The following is a 20,626-nucleotide window of genomic DNA, read 5'->3' as shown; positions in this document are numbered from 1 at the left end:
ACATTGGGGATTGAACCTGGGGCCTTCTGCAAGCAAGGCAGCTGCTCTGCCACTGAGCTATGTCCTTCCCTCTCTCTTTGAGAGTTTTAAAAAAGTGACTCCTAGCCGAGAAATCATCTCCCACTTTTTCACAGAATCGTATAATTCTTGAAAGGGGCCCTCAAGGTTTCATCTAGTCCACCCCCTTCACGGCAGGAATCTCAGTGAAGGTTCTGATAGTTTTATGACTCTGCTGTTTTGGAAAGTCTGCCTTCCGGTTCTACGTCTTGCGGGAACCTCAGCTTTCTTTCCCCCCCTCTCAGGGTGGAGTTCACCGTGGGCGACAAGCCCATCAATAACTTCCGCATGATCGAGAGGCATTACTTCCGGGACCAGCTGCTGAAGAGTTTCGATTTCGAGTTCGGGTTCTGCATCCCCAGCAGCAAGAATACCTGCGAGCACATCTACGAGTTCCCCCAGCTCTCTGAAGACCTCAGTAAGCGGCTGCCAACCGGGGGGGGGGGGGGGAGAGAGGAGGGTGCAACAGTGGGGCAGAAGGAGCCGGGGGGGGGGGGGGAGAGAGACCTCCGGCAGTTGTTGGACCCCCACCTCCCAGCAGGCATTGCTTGGGAATGCTAAAAACTCACAAAGACCAGCCCGGGTTCGAAAGCTTCCTTCCGCCATCTTGATTCAGAATGGCGTCTGATTGTACCAATCTGCTCCATTTTGGGAAAGGTCAAATCGTTTTATCCATCTGTATAATAATAATATTAATAATAATTATTATTATTATAATTATTTATTTATACCCGCCCATCTGGCTGGGCTTCCGCAGCCACTCTGGGCGGCTTCCAACAAAATATTAAAATACAGTAATCCATCAAACATTAAAAGCTTCCCTAAACAAATAATTTTATCCACCTGTATTATTATTATTATTATTATTATTATTATTATTATTATTATAATTAATATCCCACCTTTTCCCCAGACCGGTGCTGAAGGTGGCTTCTGCAAATTAAAACAACAGTGACACAAAAAGCTAAAAGCGTATACTGTAGACTCATTAATCAAAAACTAACAGAAATGAAATAATATAAAAAACTGATCTATTAAAATATGGGTAATATAAGCAGCACATGGCTATTTAAAACCCCTTTCCTTTAAAAAACAACAACCCCAAAACAACAACAACCAGCCAATCCCCAAAAGCCTGTTGGAATAGAGCAATCTTCTCCTGCTGCCAAAGGAAGGAGCGAATCCGGCTTCTCTTGGCAGGGAGTTCCAAAGGTTGGAAGAAGCCCTCCCCACGTCCCCAACCAGTGGGCCTGTGAGGGTGTCGGGACCTAGAGAAGAGCCCCCCCCCCAAGGATCTGGGAGGCTGGGCGTCTTTGTTTGGAGGGTTGCTGTTGGCTGTGAGCCTCTTTCTTTTCCCTTCCTCCTTTGCAGTTCAGGAGATGATCCTGCACCCCTACGAGACCCAGTCAGACAGTTTCTACTTTGTGGATAGCAAGCTGGTGATGCACAACAAAGCGGATTATTCCTACAGCGGGGGACCCTGACGCGGAGCCGGCAGGCGCCTTTCCCGCAAATTCCTGTAGAGATGGGTCCGGGTTTTCCGCCGGCCGGCGTTGGCATGGAGAGCCAGGATCCGAGGACCCTGCCAGGAGCTGGTGTTTTGGGACTAAAATTAGCTGAAGTCGTTAACTGTTCCTTGAGCTGTCGAGGCAACCCCCCTGCCCACCCCGTCTCCCAGGGAGAGCCTCCTCACACCACCGAGTAACCCCGTAGTTGTGGCTTGAAATAGCTCCACGTAGTTAACTCCGGGCCAACAAGGTCTGCGTTCCATACCGGCTATGGTGTGTGTGTGTCTCTCTTTTCGTCTTTGGCCCAGGGGTTTGGGGTTTTTTTTGGCAGAAAACCGACCCCAGATGCTCTCTCCAAGAGAGTGGCGTACTCAATGACCCCCTTTTTCTCGGTGGCAGACGGATGCGGACTCTGAGACATGCACCTTCCCTCTGGTCGGATGAAGGATCTGTGTGGCCCTCGGGGCAGAGCCCTAACCTCCCGTTCCCATTTCCTTCAGCGTTCTGAGAAGTGGAAGCAAATCAGGATATCATCTAGATAGGTGCTGGGTTTTTTTTAAGACCTGAAGGAGCCTCGGACACTTGGAAAGGGCGACAACTGTGCGTCTGAAGCTGGGTGGGAGCCCAGATCCCATAACACCCCATTCGGCACAATCCCGGGGTCTCCTGGGTGCCCCACCCTTTGCCATCTCTCTTGGGGGGGGCCTGGAGGCTTGTCACAGAAACGGGCCGCTGGGGGGGGGGAGCCAGAGGGTCTTTTACTTCCATTGTCACGCTCCCCCACCCCAAGCCCAGCAAATTTCTGCATTCCAATGCCGTCTGTCATTTGCACTTAGAAAGATAGAAAGGTAAAGGTAAAGGGACCCCTGACCATTAGGTCCAGTCGTGACCGACTCTGGGGTTGCGCGCTCATCTCCCATTATTGGCCGAGGGAGCCGGCGTACAGCTTCCAGGTCATGTGGCCAGCATGACAAAGCCGCTTCTGGCAAACCAGTCCAGCACATGGAAACGCCGTTTTCCTTCCCGCTGTAGCGGTTCCTATTTATCTACTTGCATTTTGACGTGCTTTCGAACTGCTAGGTTGGCAGGAGCTGGGACCGAGCAACGGGAGCTCACCCCGTCACAGGGATTCGAACCGCCGACCTTCTGATCAGCAAGCCCTAGGCTCAGTGGTTTAACCACAGCGTCACCTGGGTCCCTGCAAGATAGAAAGATAGCTGTGGGTATATTAGTCGGCCCCTCAATGCTTGGAAGACCAGATGGGGTATTCCTCTTCTGCCAGGCCTCTTCCATCTTCTGTGCAATGCTGGAGAGTGGGGGGGGGGTCTCCAGCCCTTTCGTGGGTCTCCCCTCGTCCTCCGCCCCTCCCGCAGACACCTCTTCCTTCCCTTACAGGCCTGGCCGACAGAACCCCCCCCCTTACCCCAAACCCGACTTCTTTGTTAAAGGGGTGCCTCTCAGACCAGAATCCAGCCGGGGGGGGGGGCTTTTTGGGAGGGAGAGTAGCCTGCCCTGTTAAGGGGGATTTGGGGAATGGGATTTCCTTATTTTAAGCATTCTCTCTCTTTGGCTTGCTTTCCGTGTGAATCGCCTGGGAAACGTCCCTTCTCCGAAGATGCGCAAGCCCAAAGGCCAGGGGCCGCAAGCGACTTAAGATACTGGGGTGCCTCCGTGGGGCTCATGGGAAGAGCCAAGCTCTCCGTGGGCATTTGACTCCCCCAGAACGTCCAAGGAGAGGAAGGCGGTGGCGGCGGGGAGTCTTCCCCGTTGGGCTTGGGGGGCTCAGAAGCTGAAAAATGCAACCAGGATGGAATAGAGAGTTTGGGTGGGAGAGAAGGATTCCTTTTTATTCCTGTTGTATCACGGAGCCTCCAGGCCACTGGTGTTTTGTGTGTGGGTGTGGGGGGGTGGCCATTATTTAGGGAGCTCTTTAAATACTAAGCGCGAGTTAATTGAAACAGCCATGTGCCGGCCTCCGAAAAGCAGGATTTTACCGGACAGCAGATAAGGCCTGTTTCTCATTCCCTCTCCGGACACAGCAGTCCAAGCGGAAAAGGCAGAGAGTCTCGTGGTCCTTTGCCTTACAGTCTCCTGAAAGTTTTGCAGGCATCACTGGGCCAAGGAGGGGGTCAACTGAGGGGGGGGGGGGTTGGCAGTCCAGAGCAGGAGGTGTGTGAGGAAGGTGTGTGTGTGTGTGTGCGCGCATCATCTCCTGGTCGAGTCGTTTCCCCTAATTTTGACCAGTCAGATGAATTCCATTTTTCTATTTTCAAGCATAAGTATGGACCAGGGGCAAGACTTGAGCTTCCCGCCAGAAGCATCACGGAACTGTGACGTTGCTCTTGTTTCCCCCCCCAAATGTCAAAATGAAAATGCAGCGTGCAAAAGATTGCAGAGCCCGTTTCTGGGGCTCAGCCCAAGACGTTTACCATTAGCAATGATCACGACAGCATCTTGCAGCTTGGGGGGGGGCGGGGCGCATGGATAAGAGTGCGCAAGAGTTTTAAGCACTCAAGGGTGATCCTTCTTGGCACTTGTCAGTTAAGAAAAAGACAATCTTCTTATGGAAGATCCGAGGAATTACCTTGTAGCCAAACGGAGGCACGCAAAAGACCCCGTCTTCAGCAATACCTCTGCCGGCAATTCTCCTCGGCTGCAGAATTGCCGCGGTTTATTTTTTTATAGCATTAAAAAAATAGGTTGGCTGTGTTGTAAGCGGCACGATTCTCTGTCGTTGGAGGAAAATCATTCCCACTGGGCAGAGTTCTTTCCTCCCCACCTCTTTTCTTTGGGGGAAGGGTGGCACAAAAGTCCCGGGTTCAAAGTCCCAGGATGAGGCCTGCCCTGTACTCCTGCAGAGCCATAGCTGCCTGTCAGTGTGGGCAATACTGAGGTAGGCAGGCCGGCAGCCTGACTTGGCAAACGGGGGCCACTCGTGTCCCTAACTTCACTCACAACCATGAGGACTGGAATCTTTATTTTTAAAAGAAGGGCTGTAGTGGTCGAGTGCCTGCTTTGGATGCAGAAGGTCCCGGGTTCAATCTCCAGGGGCATCTCCGGGTAGGGCTGGCAGAGAGCCCTGGAGAGCTGCTGCTGCCAGTCAGTGCCGGCAATACTGAGCTAGATGGGCCTGGCTCTGCACAAGACAGCTTCCTACATTCCCACTGTTGAGGTGGTAAGAGGCTCACAATACCCCCCCCTCCAGTCTGGTTTCTGGGATTTCTAGAGAGAGAAAAAAAGGGGGGGGCTGCAGGATTTCTTACAGAAATGGCCGCATTCTCATTTCTGTGCCCTTCTAAAGTTTTCACAAATGGAAAGCTGTGTAGAATAATGGAATGGTAGGGTTGGGAAGGACCCAAAGGTCGTCTCGTCCAGCTCCCAGCAGTGTAGAGATTTTGCCCGCAGCCATCCCTGGGCGGGCTTGAACCACTGACCCCCCCCCCCCGGTGAACAGCCAGACCTATTGGTGAGATGTGCTTTTAAGGCGAGAGGCTGGGAGGGAGAGGAGGAGTCTGAAGAGCTCTCTGCCTGGGGGCAGCCAAGGGGGACCCCTGCCTCTCATTGGGGTTGGGGAACACTCTCCAAATTGCAGCCTCGCTGGTAGGACAGGAGGGATCAATGCTCCGATTCGGCCAAAGCAGCGCCCTGTGTCCCTACTTCATTCATCCCGCTCTGCTCACGGCCCCCCACCCCGTCCGATGGAAGGCGTCCACAAAAGCTCCTCCTGTAGTATAATAATAAGTCTCTTAAGGTGCCACAAGACTTCCACAGAGCCACAAAACGGACACATTAAATGCTCATCAAATGCACAGAAGATTTTCATTGATTGTCTGGCCTTTGGAGAGATTTTTAGCATCACCTGGCAAAACGCTCTTAAGAAGTGTGTGGTTTTCTTTTTTGTGTGTGTGTGTGTGTCTCTTTTGAGTTGTGGGTGTGCGAGTTCACATGACCCAGCTGCTGTGGTGATAATATTAGAATGCAACGATTTAGCTGCGATTCCTGCATCACAGGGGGGTTGGGCTACATAGATGTCCCTCGGGGTCCCCTCCAAGTCTACAGTTCTCCCATTCAGTCACTGGGAATCAAGTTCCGGATGTGACACAGTTCTTTGTCCACCTGCCTAGAGCTGCAGCGCATCATTTGATAGGTAGACATTAGGATTCCTCCTTGGGGGACACGGTAGCAATGTTCACCGTATCCATTTCCCTTGCTTAGCTACCAAACTCATCAGATTTCATAGGAACATGCGACGCAAGCGGCAGATGCAAGTTGCCAGAGCATGGAGGGGTCTGCAATGCTGAATTTGAAACCAAAAGAAGTGGGTGATTATTCCAGGAAAAATAAAATAGGATTTATAATAGCCAGGTCTTCCTTGTAGGAATGGGAGGCATCTAAAGGAGATTACAGACGAGCGGAGATTTTAAAGGGCCACGTAGAAGAAATGGGAGAAAGGGCAAATCACGAAGGAAGAGTTTAAGTGAGTAAGCAACTCTTGCAGGGAGAAGGTCAGGCGGACCATTGCAAGAGAGGTTGAAAATTTAAAAGGTTTCCCCCACTGGTGAAGAATAAGCAAGGAGTATGTTCGTTTTGGGGGTGGAAAATGGAGAATTGCTTTTGGGTGACAGAGAGAAGGCAGAGCTGCTTGGTCATCTACGGCCAGTCTCCAGACATGGCTGGACTCCCATCAGCCAGCATGACCAATGGTTAGGGATGGCGCCGGTGGGAGCTGCAGCCCACAAATATCTGGAAGGCAGCATGGATGCCCCCGATCCTCGGGCGAAAGGGGAATTGTTTCAAAACCATTTTGCGTTTCCACTTACAGGTTATGGGGTGTTTTTTTTTTCCGGGTGGGACGGGAAAGGACTTTGGAAAAAAAAGAAGAAGCAAACTTTCCTCGAACAAATGTTTGTTCTCCTGTAAAACTGTAAAAATGATCAATCGCCCAGCTATGGCACAAACGTCCCTCTCCAAATACTTGAAAGTAAACGAGTGATCCAAAATAAGCGAGCTGGTGTTTTCTTTGCCTGTTTTAAACTCTCCTTTGTTTGAGGGCATCCGTGGTTAGATTGTTGGGACTGGGAGAGACCAGGGTTCGAATCCAACCCCCAGCCCAGCCATGAAGCTTTCCAGTTGTTCCCCGTTGCCCGGTTTTCAGAGGAAGACTACCTGCCAGAGACACCCAAAGGACAAAATCAGGGCAGTGGGGCAAATCTCTTCCCTCTGCAGCAGGCAGGCAGGGGGAGCTCTTTCCAGCTGGAGGGCCACATTCCCTCATCAGAAACCTCCTCAGGGCCACATGCTGGTGGGGGTGGAGCCAGAGGCAAAGGTGGGTGGGGCCAAGGCTGCATGAAGTCCATAAAGCAGGCGGCACGGCAGACCTTTGAAACTCCCAGATTTCTATACATACACGGACATACACAGACATATATAAGAGCCCCAAAGCAGCTGGATGAGGCCAAGGGAGGCCTGCCTAGTGCAGCATCCTGTTCTCGCAGTGGTCAACCTCCTGCCCCAAAGGGAATTCTGCAAATGGGATCTGAGTGCATCATCAAGTCTCCAGTTGTTCCCCATTGCCTGGTATTCAGAGGTAGACTGCTGCTGGGCTTGGAGGTTCTGCTGTCACAATAGACCTCCACAGTGCTCCCCCCCCTCCAAAAAATAATGTTTAGGGCTACTCTCTTTTTCCTACTCATATTGAAATGCTGCCCCTCAATGAGGCCAAATGTTTAGGGGTATGCGTACCCCTGCGTTCCCCCAGAACAGTGGTTCCCAACAGGTGGTCCGGGGACCCCCAGGGGTCCGCAAGCTATGCCAGAGGGGTCCGCAAGATGCTATTAGAATAAAAAAAAATTAAATATATTTCGTATGATAACAGATTTTTTGTTTTGGCCGCTTCCTGCATGAGCAGAGTCTAGCACAAAACTAGAATTAGATAGAGGCAGTAGTTCTGCTGTATGCCGTTAGGTGGCGCTTTACAAACACTACTGTTTTGCAAAGAGGCAGCGCGCGCATTCTACTAACGCTCACCTCCCCAAGATGCTTTGCGCGCGTCGGCTTCATTTGTGCGCTACTGTGCAGGTACCCTGTCTTCTCCATTCCCCTCCCTCCTCCCTGGACTCTTATAAAAAGACTCTTAATTTGGCTCTCACTTTTTAATTTTAGGATTAGGAATTAATGAGGGTCCTTGTCACAATAGTGGCTCGATGAGGGGTCCTTGAGAAAATTTTGTTGGGAACCCCTGCCCCAGAAAAAAAGCACTGGACCTCATAAGAGGAGCCTTCTGGATCATGGCCATCTGACCTTTGTTTATAAACCTCAAATGAATCATAGAATTGTAGAAGCGGAAGGGGTCTCAAGGGACATCTAGTCCAACCCCTGGCAATGCAGGAATCCCAGCTAAGGAGCCCTGGGGAAGAATAAGATGGCAACCTTGATAAACTGCAGGGCGCTGGGGCCATCACAAGACCATTTGAGTGAGTGCCCATCTTTCCGTGGGCAGAAATGTAGCCTTTGCTGGCATCGTGGAAAAAAGTGTGCAGCCGTGGAGCGAGACAGCCTGACTTTTGCAAGAACTGACTTGACCTGGGGCAGACACCATCATGTCCCCTCGAACCACAAAGCCTCCATGTGTGGTCTTGGGCACGGCCAGATGTCTCTCCATCTTGGCCTCGCCAATCCCTATCTGTAAAATGGGTGTATGAGTTGGCTAACTCTCACGGGTCTGATCGCTGCCTATCGTAAGAATTGCAACACAGCAATCCCAGCGAATGAATCCTTGACAAATAGCCACCTCAGCTCTTTTTAAAGACCTCCAGCGAACCAATGAATCAAAGGAGATTCTGACTCAACATTAGGAAGAACTTCTTGCTGAAAAGAACCATTCAGCAGTGGAATGGGCCACCTCAGAAGGTGGCAGACTCCAACCTTCGTTGGAGGTTTCTAAAGAGGCCGGATGGCCACCTGTCAGGAATTCCTTTGTTGTGGTTGCTGCATTGCAGGGGGTTGGACTAAATGACCCTCCGGTGTCCCCGCTCTATAATCCCCATGCACCAAAGAACTCTCCCCTCCTGTTGTGCCCGGCAACTGGTATTCAGAAGCATCTCTGCTTCCAACCATGGAGGCTGAGCCACAGAGCCATCTTTAGGTGCCAGGCAAAAAACACCCCTTTTCTCCCAGGCCTTTGGCTAATTAAACCTTGGGGGGGGGCATTGCTTTTGTTTGTTACTATGGTATGTTTTGTATTTTCATAGAATCATAGAATCCTAGAGTTGGAAGAGACCACAAGGGCCATCCAGTCCAACCCCCTGCCAAGCAGGAAACACCATCACAGCATTCTTGACATATGCCTGTCAAGCCTCTGCTTAAAGACCTCCAAAGAAGGAGACTCCACCACACTCCTTGGCAGCAAATTCCACTGCCGAACAGCTCTTACTGTCAGGAAGTTCTTCCTAATGTTTAGGTGGAATCTTCTTTCTTGTGGTTTGAATCCATTGCTCCGTGTCCGCTTCTCTGGAGCAGCAGAAAACAATCTTTCTCCCTCTTCTATATGACATCCTTTTATATATTTGAACATGGCTATCATATCACCCCTTAACCTTCTCTTCTCCAGGCTAAACCTACCCAGCTCCCTAAGCCGTTCCTCACAAGGCATCGTTTCCAGGCCTTTGACCATTTTGGTTGCCCTCTTCTGGACACGTTCCAGCTTGTCGGTATCCTTCTTGAACTGTGGTGCCCAGAACTGGACACAGTACTCCAGGTGAGTACATCTTATAAACCACCCTGTGATTCTTGGATAAAGGGCAGTACATTGGGACCTTGCTTTACGAACTTAATCCGTTCTGGAGGTCCCTTCTTAAAACGAAACCGTTCTTAAACTGAGGCGTGCTTTTCCTATTGAGGCCTCCCTCCCACCGCCACTGCCTTTCCGCTGTTTGGCTTCCATTCTTAGACCGAGGCAAAGTGTGCAAACCGGACAGAGACTGAGCTGTTTTTGTGCCTTCTTCGCCAGCCTGGGGTGCCCTCCAGATGTGTTTTGGCAAAGGCTGCATCATCCCAAACAGAGGAAGCAACAGAGATGCTTCTGAAGAGGCTGCCTGCCTGAATCTGTTTTGCAGGATGGGAGCCCCAGTGAATCACCAGAAGCTAGAAAGGGCATGTTTTGCAGGTGGGTGTGCTGGGCACAGGCTGGCATTGCACAACGACGGAGGCTTTGACAAAGCAAGCCACGTGCCCCTTGATGAAGGAAACGGTTGGGCAATCCTGTTCCCACAAACCGGCAGGAAGAAGAAGAAGATTTGGTTATATATGTCTCTCTCGCTCTCGCTCTCCCCCGGCCAAGAAGAGCAAAGTTCTGCAGCGAGGACCAGGTGGAATGATGTACAACAGGCATGTCCAACAGGTAGATCGTGATCTACCGGTAGATCACTGGACGTCTGCAGTAGATCACTGGTAGATCACTTGCTCCCCCCCAAAGAAGCTGAACAACTGTGGCTGCCCTAAAAAAAGCTCAAGATCTTTGCCCTGCACCCCTAAAATGACCTGAACCACAAAAAACAGGGCTTTCCTTCCTAAAAAAAAAAAAGCTCAACGGCGCTTTCTTCCCTAAAGAAGCTCAACAACTTGTACGTGAACCCCCCAAAACAGGGTTTTCCTTCTTAGAAAAAAGCTCCACAACTTTGACCTGAACCCCAAAAAGGGGGGTAGATCACTGCCACTTTTTAAACTCTGTGAGTAGATCGCAGTCTCTTGGAAGTTGGCCACCCCTGATGTACAAAATCAGGGCTGGGGGGGGACAAAGCGGTGGGTTCCGCGTTTGCAACATGGCAAAAGCATACGCCAGGCAGGGGTCCTTGTTGCCATGGGCCGATGCTCAGTGCGCAAGGCAGGTAACTGTGCAGAAAGGAAAAGGCGCAGGCCCACCCCTCTGGAATTCGCTTGAAAAACCACCCCTTCCCTTGCTGGGCTTCCTTGTGGTGCTGGCGATGCACAGCCAGCTCTTTCCAAACCATTTAATTCTCTTTTAATTTGATGTATGCCCCTACCCAATGTTATGAGCATGCATGTCCCGTCCCTGCGAGTTTCTCTCCTGCCAATTGTGTCGCGTACGAATGCAAGGAAGAGCGAAGGGAAACAACTGAATTGCAGGGGGTGGGCTAGATGACCCTTGGGTGTCCTTCCAACTCTACAATTATAAGATGTTATGAGGTCAGCTACTAGAGAGAGGCCCTTTTTGGTGTTGGCAGCCCCAGAGGAGTCTTACAATGACCTTCATAGGTGCTAAGTGAGGACTTCGCCAGTCGCAAATATTTTTCACTGCTTTTTACATTTGTTGCCATTCACTGTCACTGGTTTTATTCTGGGTTAGAGTTTAGTTTTCTATTGTATTTTACGTTTTTTTATTTTCCCCCTTGAAAACCACCCAGACACTTTTGCCGTTAGCTGATATATAAATATTGGAAATAAAATAACTAAGCATTGGGACTCACTCTGGCGCACAGGGCCTGCTTTCCGCAGCTCTCCCTTCCTGCTCAGTGCTGGATTTATGTATAAGCGAAACAAGCTCTAGCTTGGGCCCCCCAAAAAAAATTTAAAGGAAAAAACACTGGATGTGCATTTCCAAAGTATAAGACAATAAAATAAAACCTACACACAGCAACAGTGTTTTGTGTTGTGTAGGCTCCTATTTGTTATGTGCAAATGGCTTTAAATCCCTATTAGGTCCATAAATTACCACATAGCATATATTCAAAACAAAAAAACAGCAACAATTTGTTGTTGACAAAGGACAGCTGGACACATAAAGGGCCCCATTACCTTCAGGAGCTTAGGGCCTCACCAAGCTCAGCAAAAAAGTTAAGGGGTGAAATGATAGCCATGTAAAAATATATTATAGAGGAGGGAGAAAGCTTGTTTTCTGCTGCTCCAGAGAAGCGGACATGGAGCAATGGATTCAAACTACAAGAAAGAAGATTCCACCTAAACATTAGGAAGAACTTCCTGACAGTAAGAGCTGTTCGGCAGTGGAATTTGCTACCAAGGCGTGTGGTGGAGTCTCCTTCTTTGGAGGTCTTTAAGCAGAGGCTTGACAGGCATATGTCAGGAATGCTTTGATGGTGTTTCCTGCTTGGCAGGGGGTTGGACTGGATGGCCCTTGTGGTCTCTTCCAGCTCTAGGATTCTAGGTGGTGATTGCCAACAGATTGAGGTCCTAAAATTGTAAGACAGTGCCTGGCTGGAGCAGGCCAGCATCCCATCTATCCCGGCCTCCTGTCCTCACGGCAGCCAATCAGAAGCCCCCAAGGGAAGCCCCAAAGCACAAGCTGAGCCCAACAGCAGCAACCCTCCAGCTGTTCCCCATCCTCTGGTATCCACAGGTAGACTGTCCTTGGCCATGGAGGCTCTGCTATCAGACTAGACTTCCATAAGAAAAGCCTGGCTGCATCAGACCAAAAAGGGGCCCATCTAATCCAGCCTCCTGTTCCCACAGTGAAAATCCAGGCGTAGGACTTGTGCACAACATCCACCGGAAGCCCTTGACTTCGTGTGTGTGTGTGTGTGTGTGAGGGGGCTGGCTGGCTGTTTATCAATAAGCAAGTGTGACTGTTGCATTTTTATACCCTAAACGGCCCTGTGGTCTTCGGGTGGCATATAAATTTAATAAATAATAACCTGGCTTGAGAGCAGTACATGTGAAAAGGATCTAGGAGTTTTGGTAGACCACAAACTTGACATGAGTCAGCAGTGTGATGCAGCAGCTAAAAAAGCCAATGCAATTCTGGGCTGCATCAATAGGAGTATAGCATCTAGATCAAGGGAAGTAATAGTACCACTGTATTATGCTCTAGGGACCCAGGTGGCGCTGTGGTTAAAACACAGAGCCTAGGGCTTGCTGATCAGAAGGTCGGCGGTTCGAATCCCTGCAACGGGGTGAGCTCCCGTTGCTTGGTCCCAGCTCCTGCCAACCTAGCAGTTCGAAAGCACGTCAAAGTGCAAGTAGATAAATAGGAACCGCTATAGTGGGAAGGTAAACGCGTTTCCATGTGCTGCTCTGGTTTGCCACATGACCTGGAAGCTATACGCCGGCTCCCTCGTCCAATAATGCGAGATGAGCGCTCAACCCCAGAGTCGGTCACGACTGGACCTAATGGTCAGGGGTCCCTTTACCTTTACTTTATTATGCTCTAGTCAGACCTCACCTGGAGTACTGTGTCCAGTTCTGGGCACCACAGTTCAAGACGGATACTGACAAGCTGGAACGTGTCCAGAGGAGGGCAACCAAAATGGTCAAAGGCCTGGAAATGATGCCTTATGAGGAACGGCTTAGGGAGCTGGGTATGTTTAGCCTGGAGAAGAGAAGGTGAAGGGGTGATATGATAGCCATGTTCAAATATATAAAAGGATGTCATATAGAGGAGGGAGAAAGATTGTTTTCTGCTGCTCCAGAGAAGCAGACACGGAGCAATGGATTCAAACTACAAGAAAGAAGATTCCACCTAAACATTAGGAAGAACTTCCTGACAGTAAGAGCTGTCCGGCAGTGGAATTTGCTACCAAGGAGTGTGGTGGAGTCTCCTTCTTTGGAGGTCTTTAAGCAGAGGCTTGACAGGCATATGCCAAGAATGCTTTGATGGTGTTTCCTGCTTGGCAGGGGGTTGGACTGGATGGCCCTTGTGGTCTCTTCCAACTCGATGATTCTATGATTCTAATTAAGGATTATTTACTTTTGCGAGAAGGCGGAGAAGGAGCATCAGCTCTCATGGGGCGACGGCTCTTGCCACACACACCGTTGCGTAACCCTGTGTTGCAATGCTGCTTGCTCATTGCCGGGGATATTTCCACCAGCTGCTTCGGGGGCCACCAACCCTTTCTGCCCCTTCTATCTCCTCCCTGCCCTCCACGCTTTGCCAGGCGACCCATAAATACCCCTCCCTTGGGCGGAGAGGGAGGCTCAGAGCACCTGCATCTCTGGCAAGCCTCTGTCTCTTTAAATCCCCCCCAAGGGGGGGCAACAGGAGAGACATGTCTGTATCTGTGGGGAAAGCGGGGATCAGTTGATGGCAGGCATGGCCCGCGGGAGCCACTAGGGGGAGGCAAAGAGCCACTGGCCTGAAAGAATAGATCTCCGTCTATTTCTCTTGAGCTGGGATTCCTGCCTTGCGGGGGGTTTGACTAGATTACCCCAGGGTCCCTTCCAACACTATGAATCTAGGATTCTATGAAAGGGGAAAGGGGTTTGGCCCTCTGTCTGTTCTTGGCCCAAGTGTTCGCCCAGTGGGGTGGGTGTGGCAATTTTCATTGACCAGTCACTGGTGTGACTGGTCCAAACTCACAAATTACACCATCTATTTAAAAACCACAATTTTGAGGGATTTTTTTTAAAAAAAATCCAAGATAGTGCTGGGCTCATTCCCTGCTAGTAACATTATATATGTGTTTGTATCTGCATCTATATAAAGCAAACGGCCCTCATTCCTTGCCCGTAGCAATATATTTGTTGCATGTAAGACTTCTTGGAGAAGGAATCTGGTGGCAAATTGCTGGCTGGTAGTGATGGGTGACCTGTCAAATTTGTTTCTTCTCAATTTCTCCTTTTTTCAGGCTTGAGTTCCATTCTCCACAAGGCCATGTCAGATATATATATATATTTTTTAAAAAGGTCATTGTGATATCAATAAGCAGTTTAGCGTGGATTTCTTCTAAAACACATTCTTTTGTAGGCAACTGTGCCCCAAAGGCACATTTTTTGCAACACAGTTTTCATTCTCTCTATTATATCCATTTTTAAGCACGCATTATCCCAATACATGCATTTTTGGAACCATTACAAAATTCGGGAAAATGCAATTTTCGGCTTTTTATCTAAGATGGCGTCGAGGTAAGACGTGCTTGCCGGAGCTCCTCTTTTAAGTTTAATTAGTGGCCTTATATCTCTTCAAATTTTTTGAAGATGGATTGAGGTTGCTCTGTTGAAAATGCAATTTTCACAGGCGTTTTGTTTGTGGAGAGTGAGAATCAGGCCAGCCCATGTATAAATGCCAACTGAATTGGATTTCTCCCCCAGAGCAGAGGATCCGATGAAATGAATGGCATGACTTGCAAAGGCTGCCTATGGTTCAGTGTGCGTATGGGAAAGAAAGCAAACTTTACGACTTCCTACTGCATATAAGGAAAAGAAGCATTTTAAAATGAGCAGGTTCACTGTTTTATTGAAAAGAACAAGGTGTACGTGTTCTTGTAGGGGATCTGTCATGCAATCAAGGATGAGCCCCTTCAGAAATAAGCTACATTGACATCGAGGAGGCTTACGCTTGACCTTGGGCAGATGACCTCGGAAGGATGTCCACCTGTCAGATTATCGAGCTGTGATTCCTGCATTGCAGGGGGTGGGACTAGATGACCCTTGGGGGTCCTTTCCAACTCTACAATTCTACGACTCTACGTTGATCCATTTTATTGAATTAAGCTAAATGGCCTTCAGTTGGTTTGGAATAAATGCATAGTTAATTGGGACTGTCTTGAATTTTATTGGGTTAACAGTTGTATCTTGGAAGTCGAACAGAATCCGTTCCACAAGCCTGTTCAACTTCCAAAACCCAATTGCGGCTTCTGATTAGATGAAAGAAGGGACGTTCGGGTTCCCAAGGAACGTTTGCAAACCGGAACATTCACTTCCGGGTTTGCGGCATTTGGGAGCCAAAAGGTCCGAGTTCTAGGGCATTCGGGATCCAAGGCACGACTGCATTGTCTTCTGTAGTGTCTTCAGAATAAAACTTTTGGTAAGGGAGGAGGATAGGGTACGGGGCACCAAGGATGAATTTATGGAGCTGAGGATGGTGGTGGTGGCCCAAAAATGTTTGGGAGCCACTGAGTTAGAGACTTCATCCACACATATATATATTTCTAATCCTGCCACAGCCTCTGTACATCACACATCCTTGAGGCCCCCAAACCTACTTCCAAGAGGGCATTGAGATTTGTGGTTGCTGAGCAGAATGTTGCAGGCTGAGGGGTATTTGAAAAGAGATGGGCTTTGAAAATAAAGGGGAACGGGAGTCTGCTTGCCGCCTGCCTTCTTCCCTGTGAGCCTCGGCCAGGTTTTCTCCAGGAACGCTGTTTTGATGCCGACATGGTTTTAGCAGATCTCTGGCTAACTGTGGCTCACCGATCCAGGGGCCTACGGCAATCTGGGTTTTGAAAAGATGGAACCGGCTTGTTTTCTGCTGCTCCTGAGGGGAGAACCCAAATCAATGGATTCAAATGCTAAGAATGGAGAGTCCAGAGAAACATCAGGAATAACTTTCTAACCGTAAGAGCTGTTCAGTGGAGAAAAGGACTCCCTCGGAGGGGGGGGTGGTGGACGCTCCTCCCTTGGCGGTTTTTCAGCAGAAGTGGGACAGTCAGGGGTTCTTTAGCTGCAATTCCTGCATTGCAGGGGGTTGGACTGGATGACCTTTGAGGGTCCCCCCCGACTATACAATTCTAAGGTTCTGTGCATATCTATATTTTTGCACCACGGCACTTGGGCATGCCTCAGTTCTCTGCAGTCCGGGTCCAGAAGCAATGAGTTTTGTTTCCTTGCTGGGCGTCCATGGCGGACTTGGCTTGGGGTTCCACACCCAACGTTGGCACGGGCGTAACTCTCCGTTTGGCCTGGCGGCCTAGACCAGAGCCACCGGTTTGGAGCCGGAGTTATTCAGGTAGGAAGGCGCCCCCGTCTCCAGGTCCATGAAGGCAGAGTAGAGGGTGGTGAGGTGGATCTCGGGCAAGCTGTGGTGCTGAGCCTCAGCCTGTGCACCGAACTTGCCGCTGTGGTCGTCATCCATCTGGCACAGAGTTGAGAAGCAGGGGCCGGGCGCCGAGGAAGAGGAGGAGGAGGAAGAGGAGGAGGCGATGAGCACCAGGGGGTCGCTAGCCAGGCTGTCGTCCTTCAGTTCCTCCCAGAGGTTTCCTGCAATGACAGAAACAGACCCCCCCATGATGCCTCTGCTGGATCATGCCAAAAGGGGTCCCCGCCCAGGCCACCGTCCTGTTCTCTCAATGGCCAAATGCCCCTAAGGACCTAGGAGCCAGGACAGGCTGCCTCTGGGCCTGGCGGTTCCATAAGGACAGAAGAGGCTGGCTGCTGCAGGATCAGGCCCAAGGGGGGCCCATCTGGTCCAGCCTCCTGTCCTCACAGATCATAGAATGACCATTATTGCAAGCCCATAAGCAGAAGCTGAGGGCAACAGCAACTCTGGTAATGTAGTGGTAGACTGCCCCTGGGCAGGGAGGTTCTGCTATCACAACAGACCTCCGTAAGAAGAGCTGGATCAGGCCCTAAAGGACCTGTCTAGTCCAGCCTCACTATGTGGACAACCAGGTCCCTGCAAAGGGAATCCTGCAAGCAACTCTCCTTGCTTGCTGTTCAGAGGCATTTGTGGCATTCATTGGGTTGCTGGATGTTGTTCCATAGATCTGTGATCAGCGCCTGTCTAGCTACCGAGGGAATACACTCCTTTTTTGTCCTCCCAGGCTGTTTAAGCAGGATGGAAGCCACCTGCTAGCAGGGGTCCCCAAACTAAGGCCCGGGGGCCGGATGCGGCCCAATCGCCTTTTCAATCCGGCCCGCGGACGGTCCAGGAATCTGCGTGTTTTTACATGAGTAGAATGTGTCCTTTTATTTAAAATGCATCTCTGGGTTATTTGTGGGGTGTAGGAATCCATTCATATTTTTTCCCCAAAATATAGTCCGGCCCCCCACAAGGTCTGAGGGACAGTGGACCGGCCCCCTGCTGGAAAAGTTTGGTGACCCCTGTGCTAGGGCAATATCTAGGCTGGGCAATATCTGGTTTTCAACATCGCGATATATTGCCAGCTAAACATCGCAATATACCGATACAGTGGAACCTCAGTCGTTGGATGCCTCCGGAGTCGAACGTTTCTGCTTTCGAATGCCAAAAACCTGGAAATACAGCGGTACCTCTGGTTACAAACTTAATTCGTTCCGGAGGTCCATTCTTAAGCGGAAACCGTTCTTACCCTGAGGCACGCTTTGGCTAACGGGGCCTCCAGCGCGCGATTTCCGTTCGCATCCTGGGGCAAAAGTTTGCAACCAGGAGCAGCTACTTCTGGGTTTCGCGGACCTCGTAACTTGAAGCGTTCGTAACCAGAGGAACCGCTGTAAATGCTCCGGTTTTTGGAAGCCGAACATGCTACGCGGCTTCCGTTTTGAGTTTCCGCATTGTGTTGAGGCTTCTGTATTGAGCTTTCGGTTTTCGAACGTTTGGAAAGTCAACCGGTCGTCTGGAATGGATTACGCTCGGAAACCCAGGTTCCACTGTATATCACAATGTCTGAAATAAGGAGGGAGCTATGTAGAAGCATTGGCTGGCTGCACAGATTCCCCCAAATTGTGATTTTTGCATAGCAAAACACACACACACACACGATTCGTGATATCCTGTATTGCCAGGTCAAAAATTATGAAAGCGACATCACGATATGGATTCAATCCTTGGCCATCTCTGGATTAGGACTGGGAGAGGCTCCCTGGAGAGCCCTTGCTGCCGGCCAGTGCAGCCATTACTGAGCTAGATGGAGCAGTGGGCTGACTTGGGAGAAGGCAGCTTCCTCTCCTGCTATTGAAACCAGGACCCATGAGGACTAGAACCTTGATTGGACTCCCTCGAAACAGGGCTGCGCACCTTGGAGCTCGAAGTCAGTGAGCGATGGGTTCAGGGCGTCCACGTCGTGGCTGAGGTCGCCTTCCGCCATGGGCACCTCCTGCACAGCGCCCCGTGCCACGGCCAGCATCTTCATCCCACGCCCTGGAGGGGCCTGGGCGCCCCCAGGCGGGGAGTCTTGGCCCGGGTGTCCGTTCTGGGCGTCTGCGGAAGGGAGAAGGCTTTGAGGGCCGCCCGGCTGCAGGAAAGTGGGCGAGACCTGGGAGAACCCTTGGGGAGGGGCCCCGTAGCAGGAAGTCTGTGGGGCCCCCAGCATGCTGGGCTGCAGGGGCTTGGAGGGCAGGGCCCCATGGGCGTGGGGGGCACCGGAGGAAGAGGAAGAGATGGGGGGCTCACACAGGGGGTGATGCTGGAGCGGCAGCCCCCGGGAGATGGGGGGACTCGCCAAGCCGCTGGTCGGGGTGCAGGCCAGAAGGGTGGACCTCATCTTGTCTGTCTTGTCCCCTATCAGGGTGTCCAGTTCCTCTAAAACACAAAGGAAAACAAAACAAGCCATGTTTATTCCTTCATTTCTGGGGGTTGGGCTAGATGACCCTTGGAGGTCCCAATTCTGTAGTTCTATGTTTCTAAGATGTGTTAATTCTGCCAGGAGTGGCCTTCTGCAAGAGACCATCCAGCTGCGAATCATGTCAGAATTGGGCCTTTATTACTATTTTTAATCACTTACTGATGATGATTATCAGCAATAATCCATAAATAAAACTCTTCTGTAGGAAAAAGTCCCATCCAATCATATTATTCTGCAGGAAAATATAACTTTTACAGTTTTTATTTATCCTTTTGCAACATTTGCACCAGGGTTCATTTCCTTTTCCCTTTACTGCTGCGTATTCTAATTATTATTATTTCTTTTCCAGTTCTTCCCTCAGTCTATAGTTTTAACTGCTCAATTTATTCTAATCCTGCTAACATTTTAAATTGTTTACAGAATTTTTTCAAATATATTCTACAATTTCCCCCCAGTATTCTTTAATAACTATTTTTTTTCTGATCTCTTATTAGGAGTAAAATATGACAATGTAAAATTACAACATTTATTCTAAAGGGGGGGGGATCTCAAAAGCTGGTTAAGGACATAAGAAGAGCTGGCTGCAGGATCAGGCCAGTGGCCCATCATCTATGGCACAGCCATGGACCCAGAGCCGAGCTGTCATGGCTAATACCATCAATAACTCTCTCCTCCATGCATTATGTCCTTTCAGGAAGGCAATCATTTTGAATAAGGAGCAACCATTTCCCCCAGAATTTATTTCTGGGAAACTATTTACAACAAACATTAAAACCAACAATAACCTAAACACCAGATTAAAACACATGTCAGTGTCTTGATGGACTTTGTGTATAAACGAAAGGGCTTTGAAGCAGGCACTGGACCTAGCACAGTGAAGGTGCTGATGTCAAGAGGCAGGGAGTTCCAAAGGACTGGTGATGGCGGCAGTTGCAGTCTAACAACACCTGAACGGCTGCAGGCTAGGTGACCTCCCCACCATAGAAGTTTCCACATCCATCACCCGCCTGCCTGCCTTCCTACTGTGCAACCAACCCAGGAGGTGGCCTTGCATGCCCCTCCTCCCCCTTAGTTGCTCCTTGCTGAGCAGCCTCCTTGCTGCCTGCCAGTCTCTGGGGCTGCCAGCATCCCCCTTCCCCTTAGTCTCAAGTGTTGCCCCCCCCACCAAACAGCCTTTTGCTGCCTGCCAGTCTCTGGGGCTGCTAGCGTCCTCCTTCCCCTTAGACTCAGTGTTGCCCCCCCCCCAAACAGCCTTTTGCTGCCTGCCAGTCTCTGGGGCTGCTAGCGTCCTCCTTCCCCTTAGACTCAGTGTTGCCCCCCCCCACCAAACAGCCTTTTGCTGCCTGCCAGTCTCTGGGGCTGCTAGCGTCCTCCTTCCCCTTAGACTCAGTGTTGCCCCCCCCCACCAAACAGCCTTTTGCTGCCTGCCAGTCTCTGGGGCTGCTAGCGTCCTCCTTCCCCTTAGACTCAGTGTTGCCCCCCCCCCACCAAACAGCCTTTTGCTGCCTGCCAGTCTCTGGGGCTGCTAGCGTCCTCCTTCCCCTTAGTCTCAAGTGTTGCCCCCCCACCAAACAGCCTTTTGCTGCCTGCCAGTCTCTGGGGCTGCTAGCGTCCTCCTTCCCCTTAGACTCAGTGTTGCCCCCCCCACCAAACAGCCTTTTGCTGCCTGCCAGTCTCTGGGGCTGCCAGCGTCCTCCTTCCCCTTAGTCTCAAGTGTTGCTCCCTCCACCATACAGCCTTTTGCTGCCTGCCAGTCTCTGGGGCTGCCAGAATCCTCCTTCCCCCTAGCACAGAAGTTTTCAACCTTTTCGAGTTCATGGCTCCCTTGACCAA

The 20,626-nt window shown here is 50.4% G+C and overlaps 2 protein-coding genes across 2 annotated transcripts in view; one reads left to right on the top strand and one right to left on the bottom strand.

Annotated features, from left to right (window-relative positions):
• The window catches only part of UNC119 (unc-119 lipid binding chaperone), a 30,032-nt gene extending 23,417 nt beyond the window's left edge, over window positions 1-6,615 (top strand). The window contains exons 4-5 of the mRNA XM_035139595.2: window positions 303-475; window positions 1,429-6,615. Coding sequence (XP_034995486.2) covers window positions 303-475; window positions 1,429-1,541 — 286 coding nt within the window. The 3' untranslated portion in view covers window positions 1,542-6,615. The remainder of the gene's footprint in view (window positions 1-302; window positions 476-1,428) is intronic.
• An 8,126-nt stretch (window positions 6,616-14,741) lies between these two features.
• Window positions 14,742-20,626, bottom strand: part of FOXN1 (forkhead box N1) — a 48,272-nt gene continuing 42,387 nt past the window's right edge. Inside the window, exons 8-10 of the mRNA XM_035139574.2 lie at window positions 18,622-18,750; window positions 18,247-18,429; window positions 14,742-16,511 (exon numbers count right to left, since the gene is read on the bottom strand). Coding sequence (XP_034995465.2) covers window positions 16,222-16,511; window positions 18,247-18,429; window positions 18,622-18,750 — 602 coding nt within the window. The 3' untranslated portion in view covers window positions 14,742-16,221. The remainder of the gene's footprint in view (window positions 16,512-18,246; window positions 18,430-18,621; window positions 18,751-20,626) is intronic.

Source organism: Zootoca vivipara, chromosome 15 (assembly GCF_963506605.1).
Source record: "Zootoca vivipara chromosome 15, rZooViv1.1, whole genome shotgun sequence".
NCBI classification, from domain to species: domain Eukaryota; kingdom Metazoa; phylum Chordata; class Lepidosauria; order Squamata; family Lacertidae; genus Zootoca; species Zootoca vivipara.
Note: the sequence above shows the minus strand (reverse complement) of the source record. Positions and strands in the feature narration are given on the sequence as shown.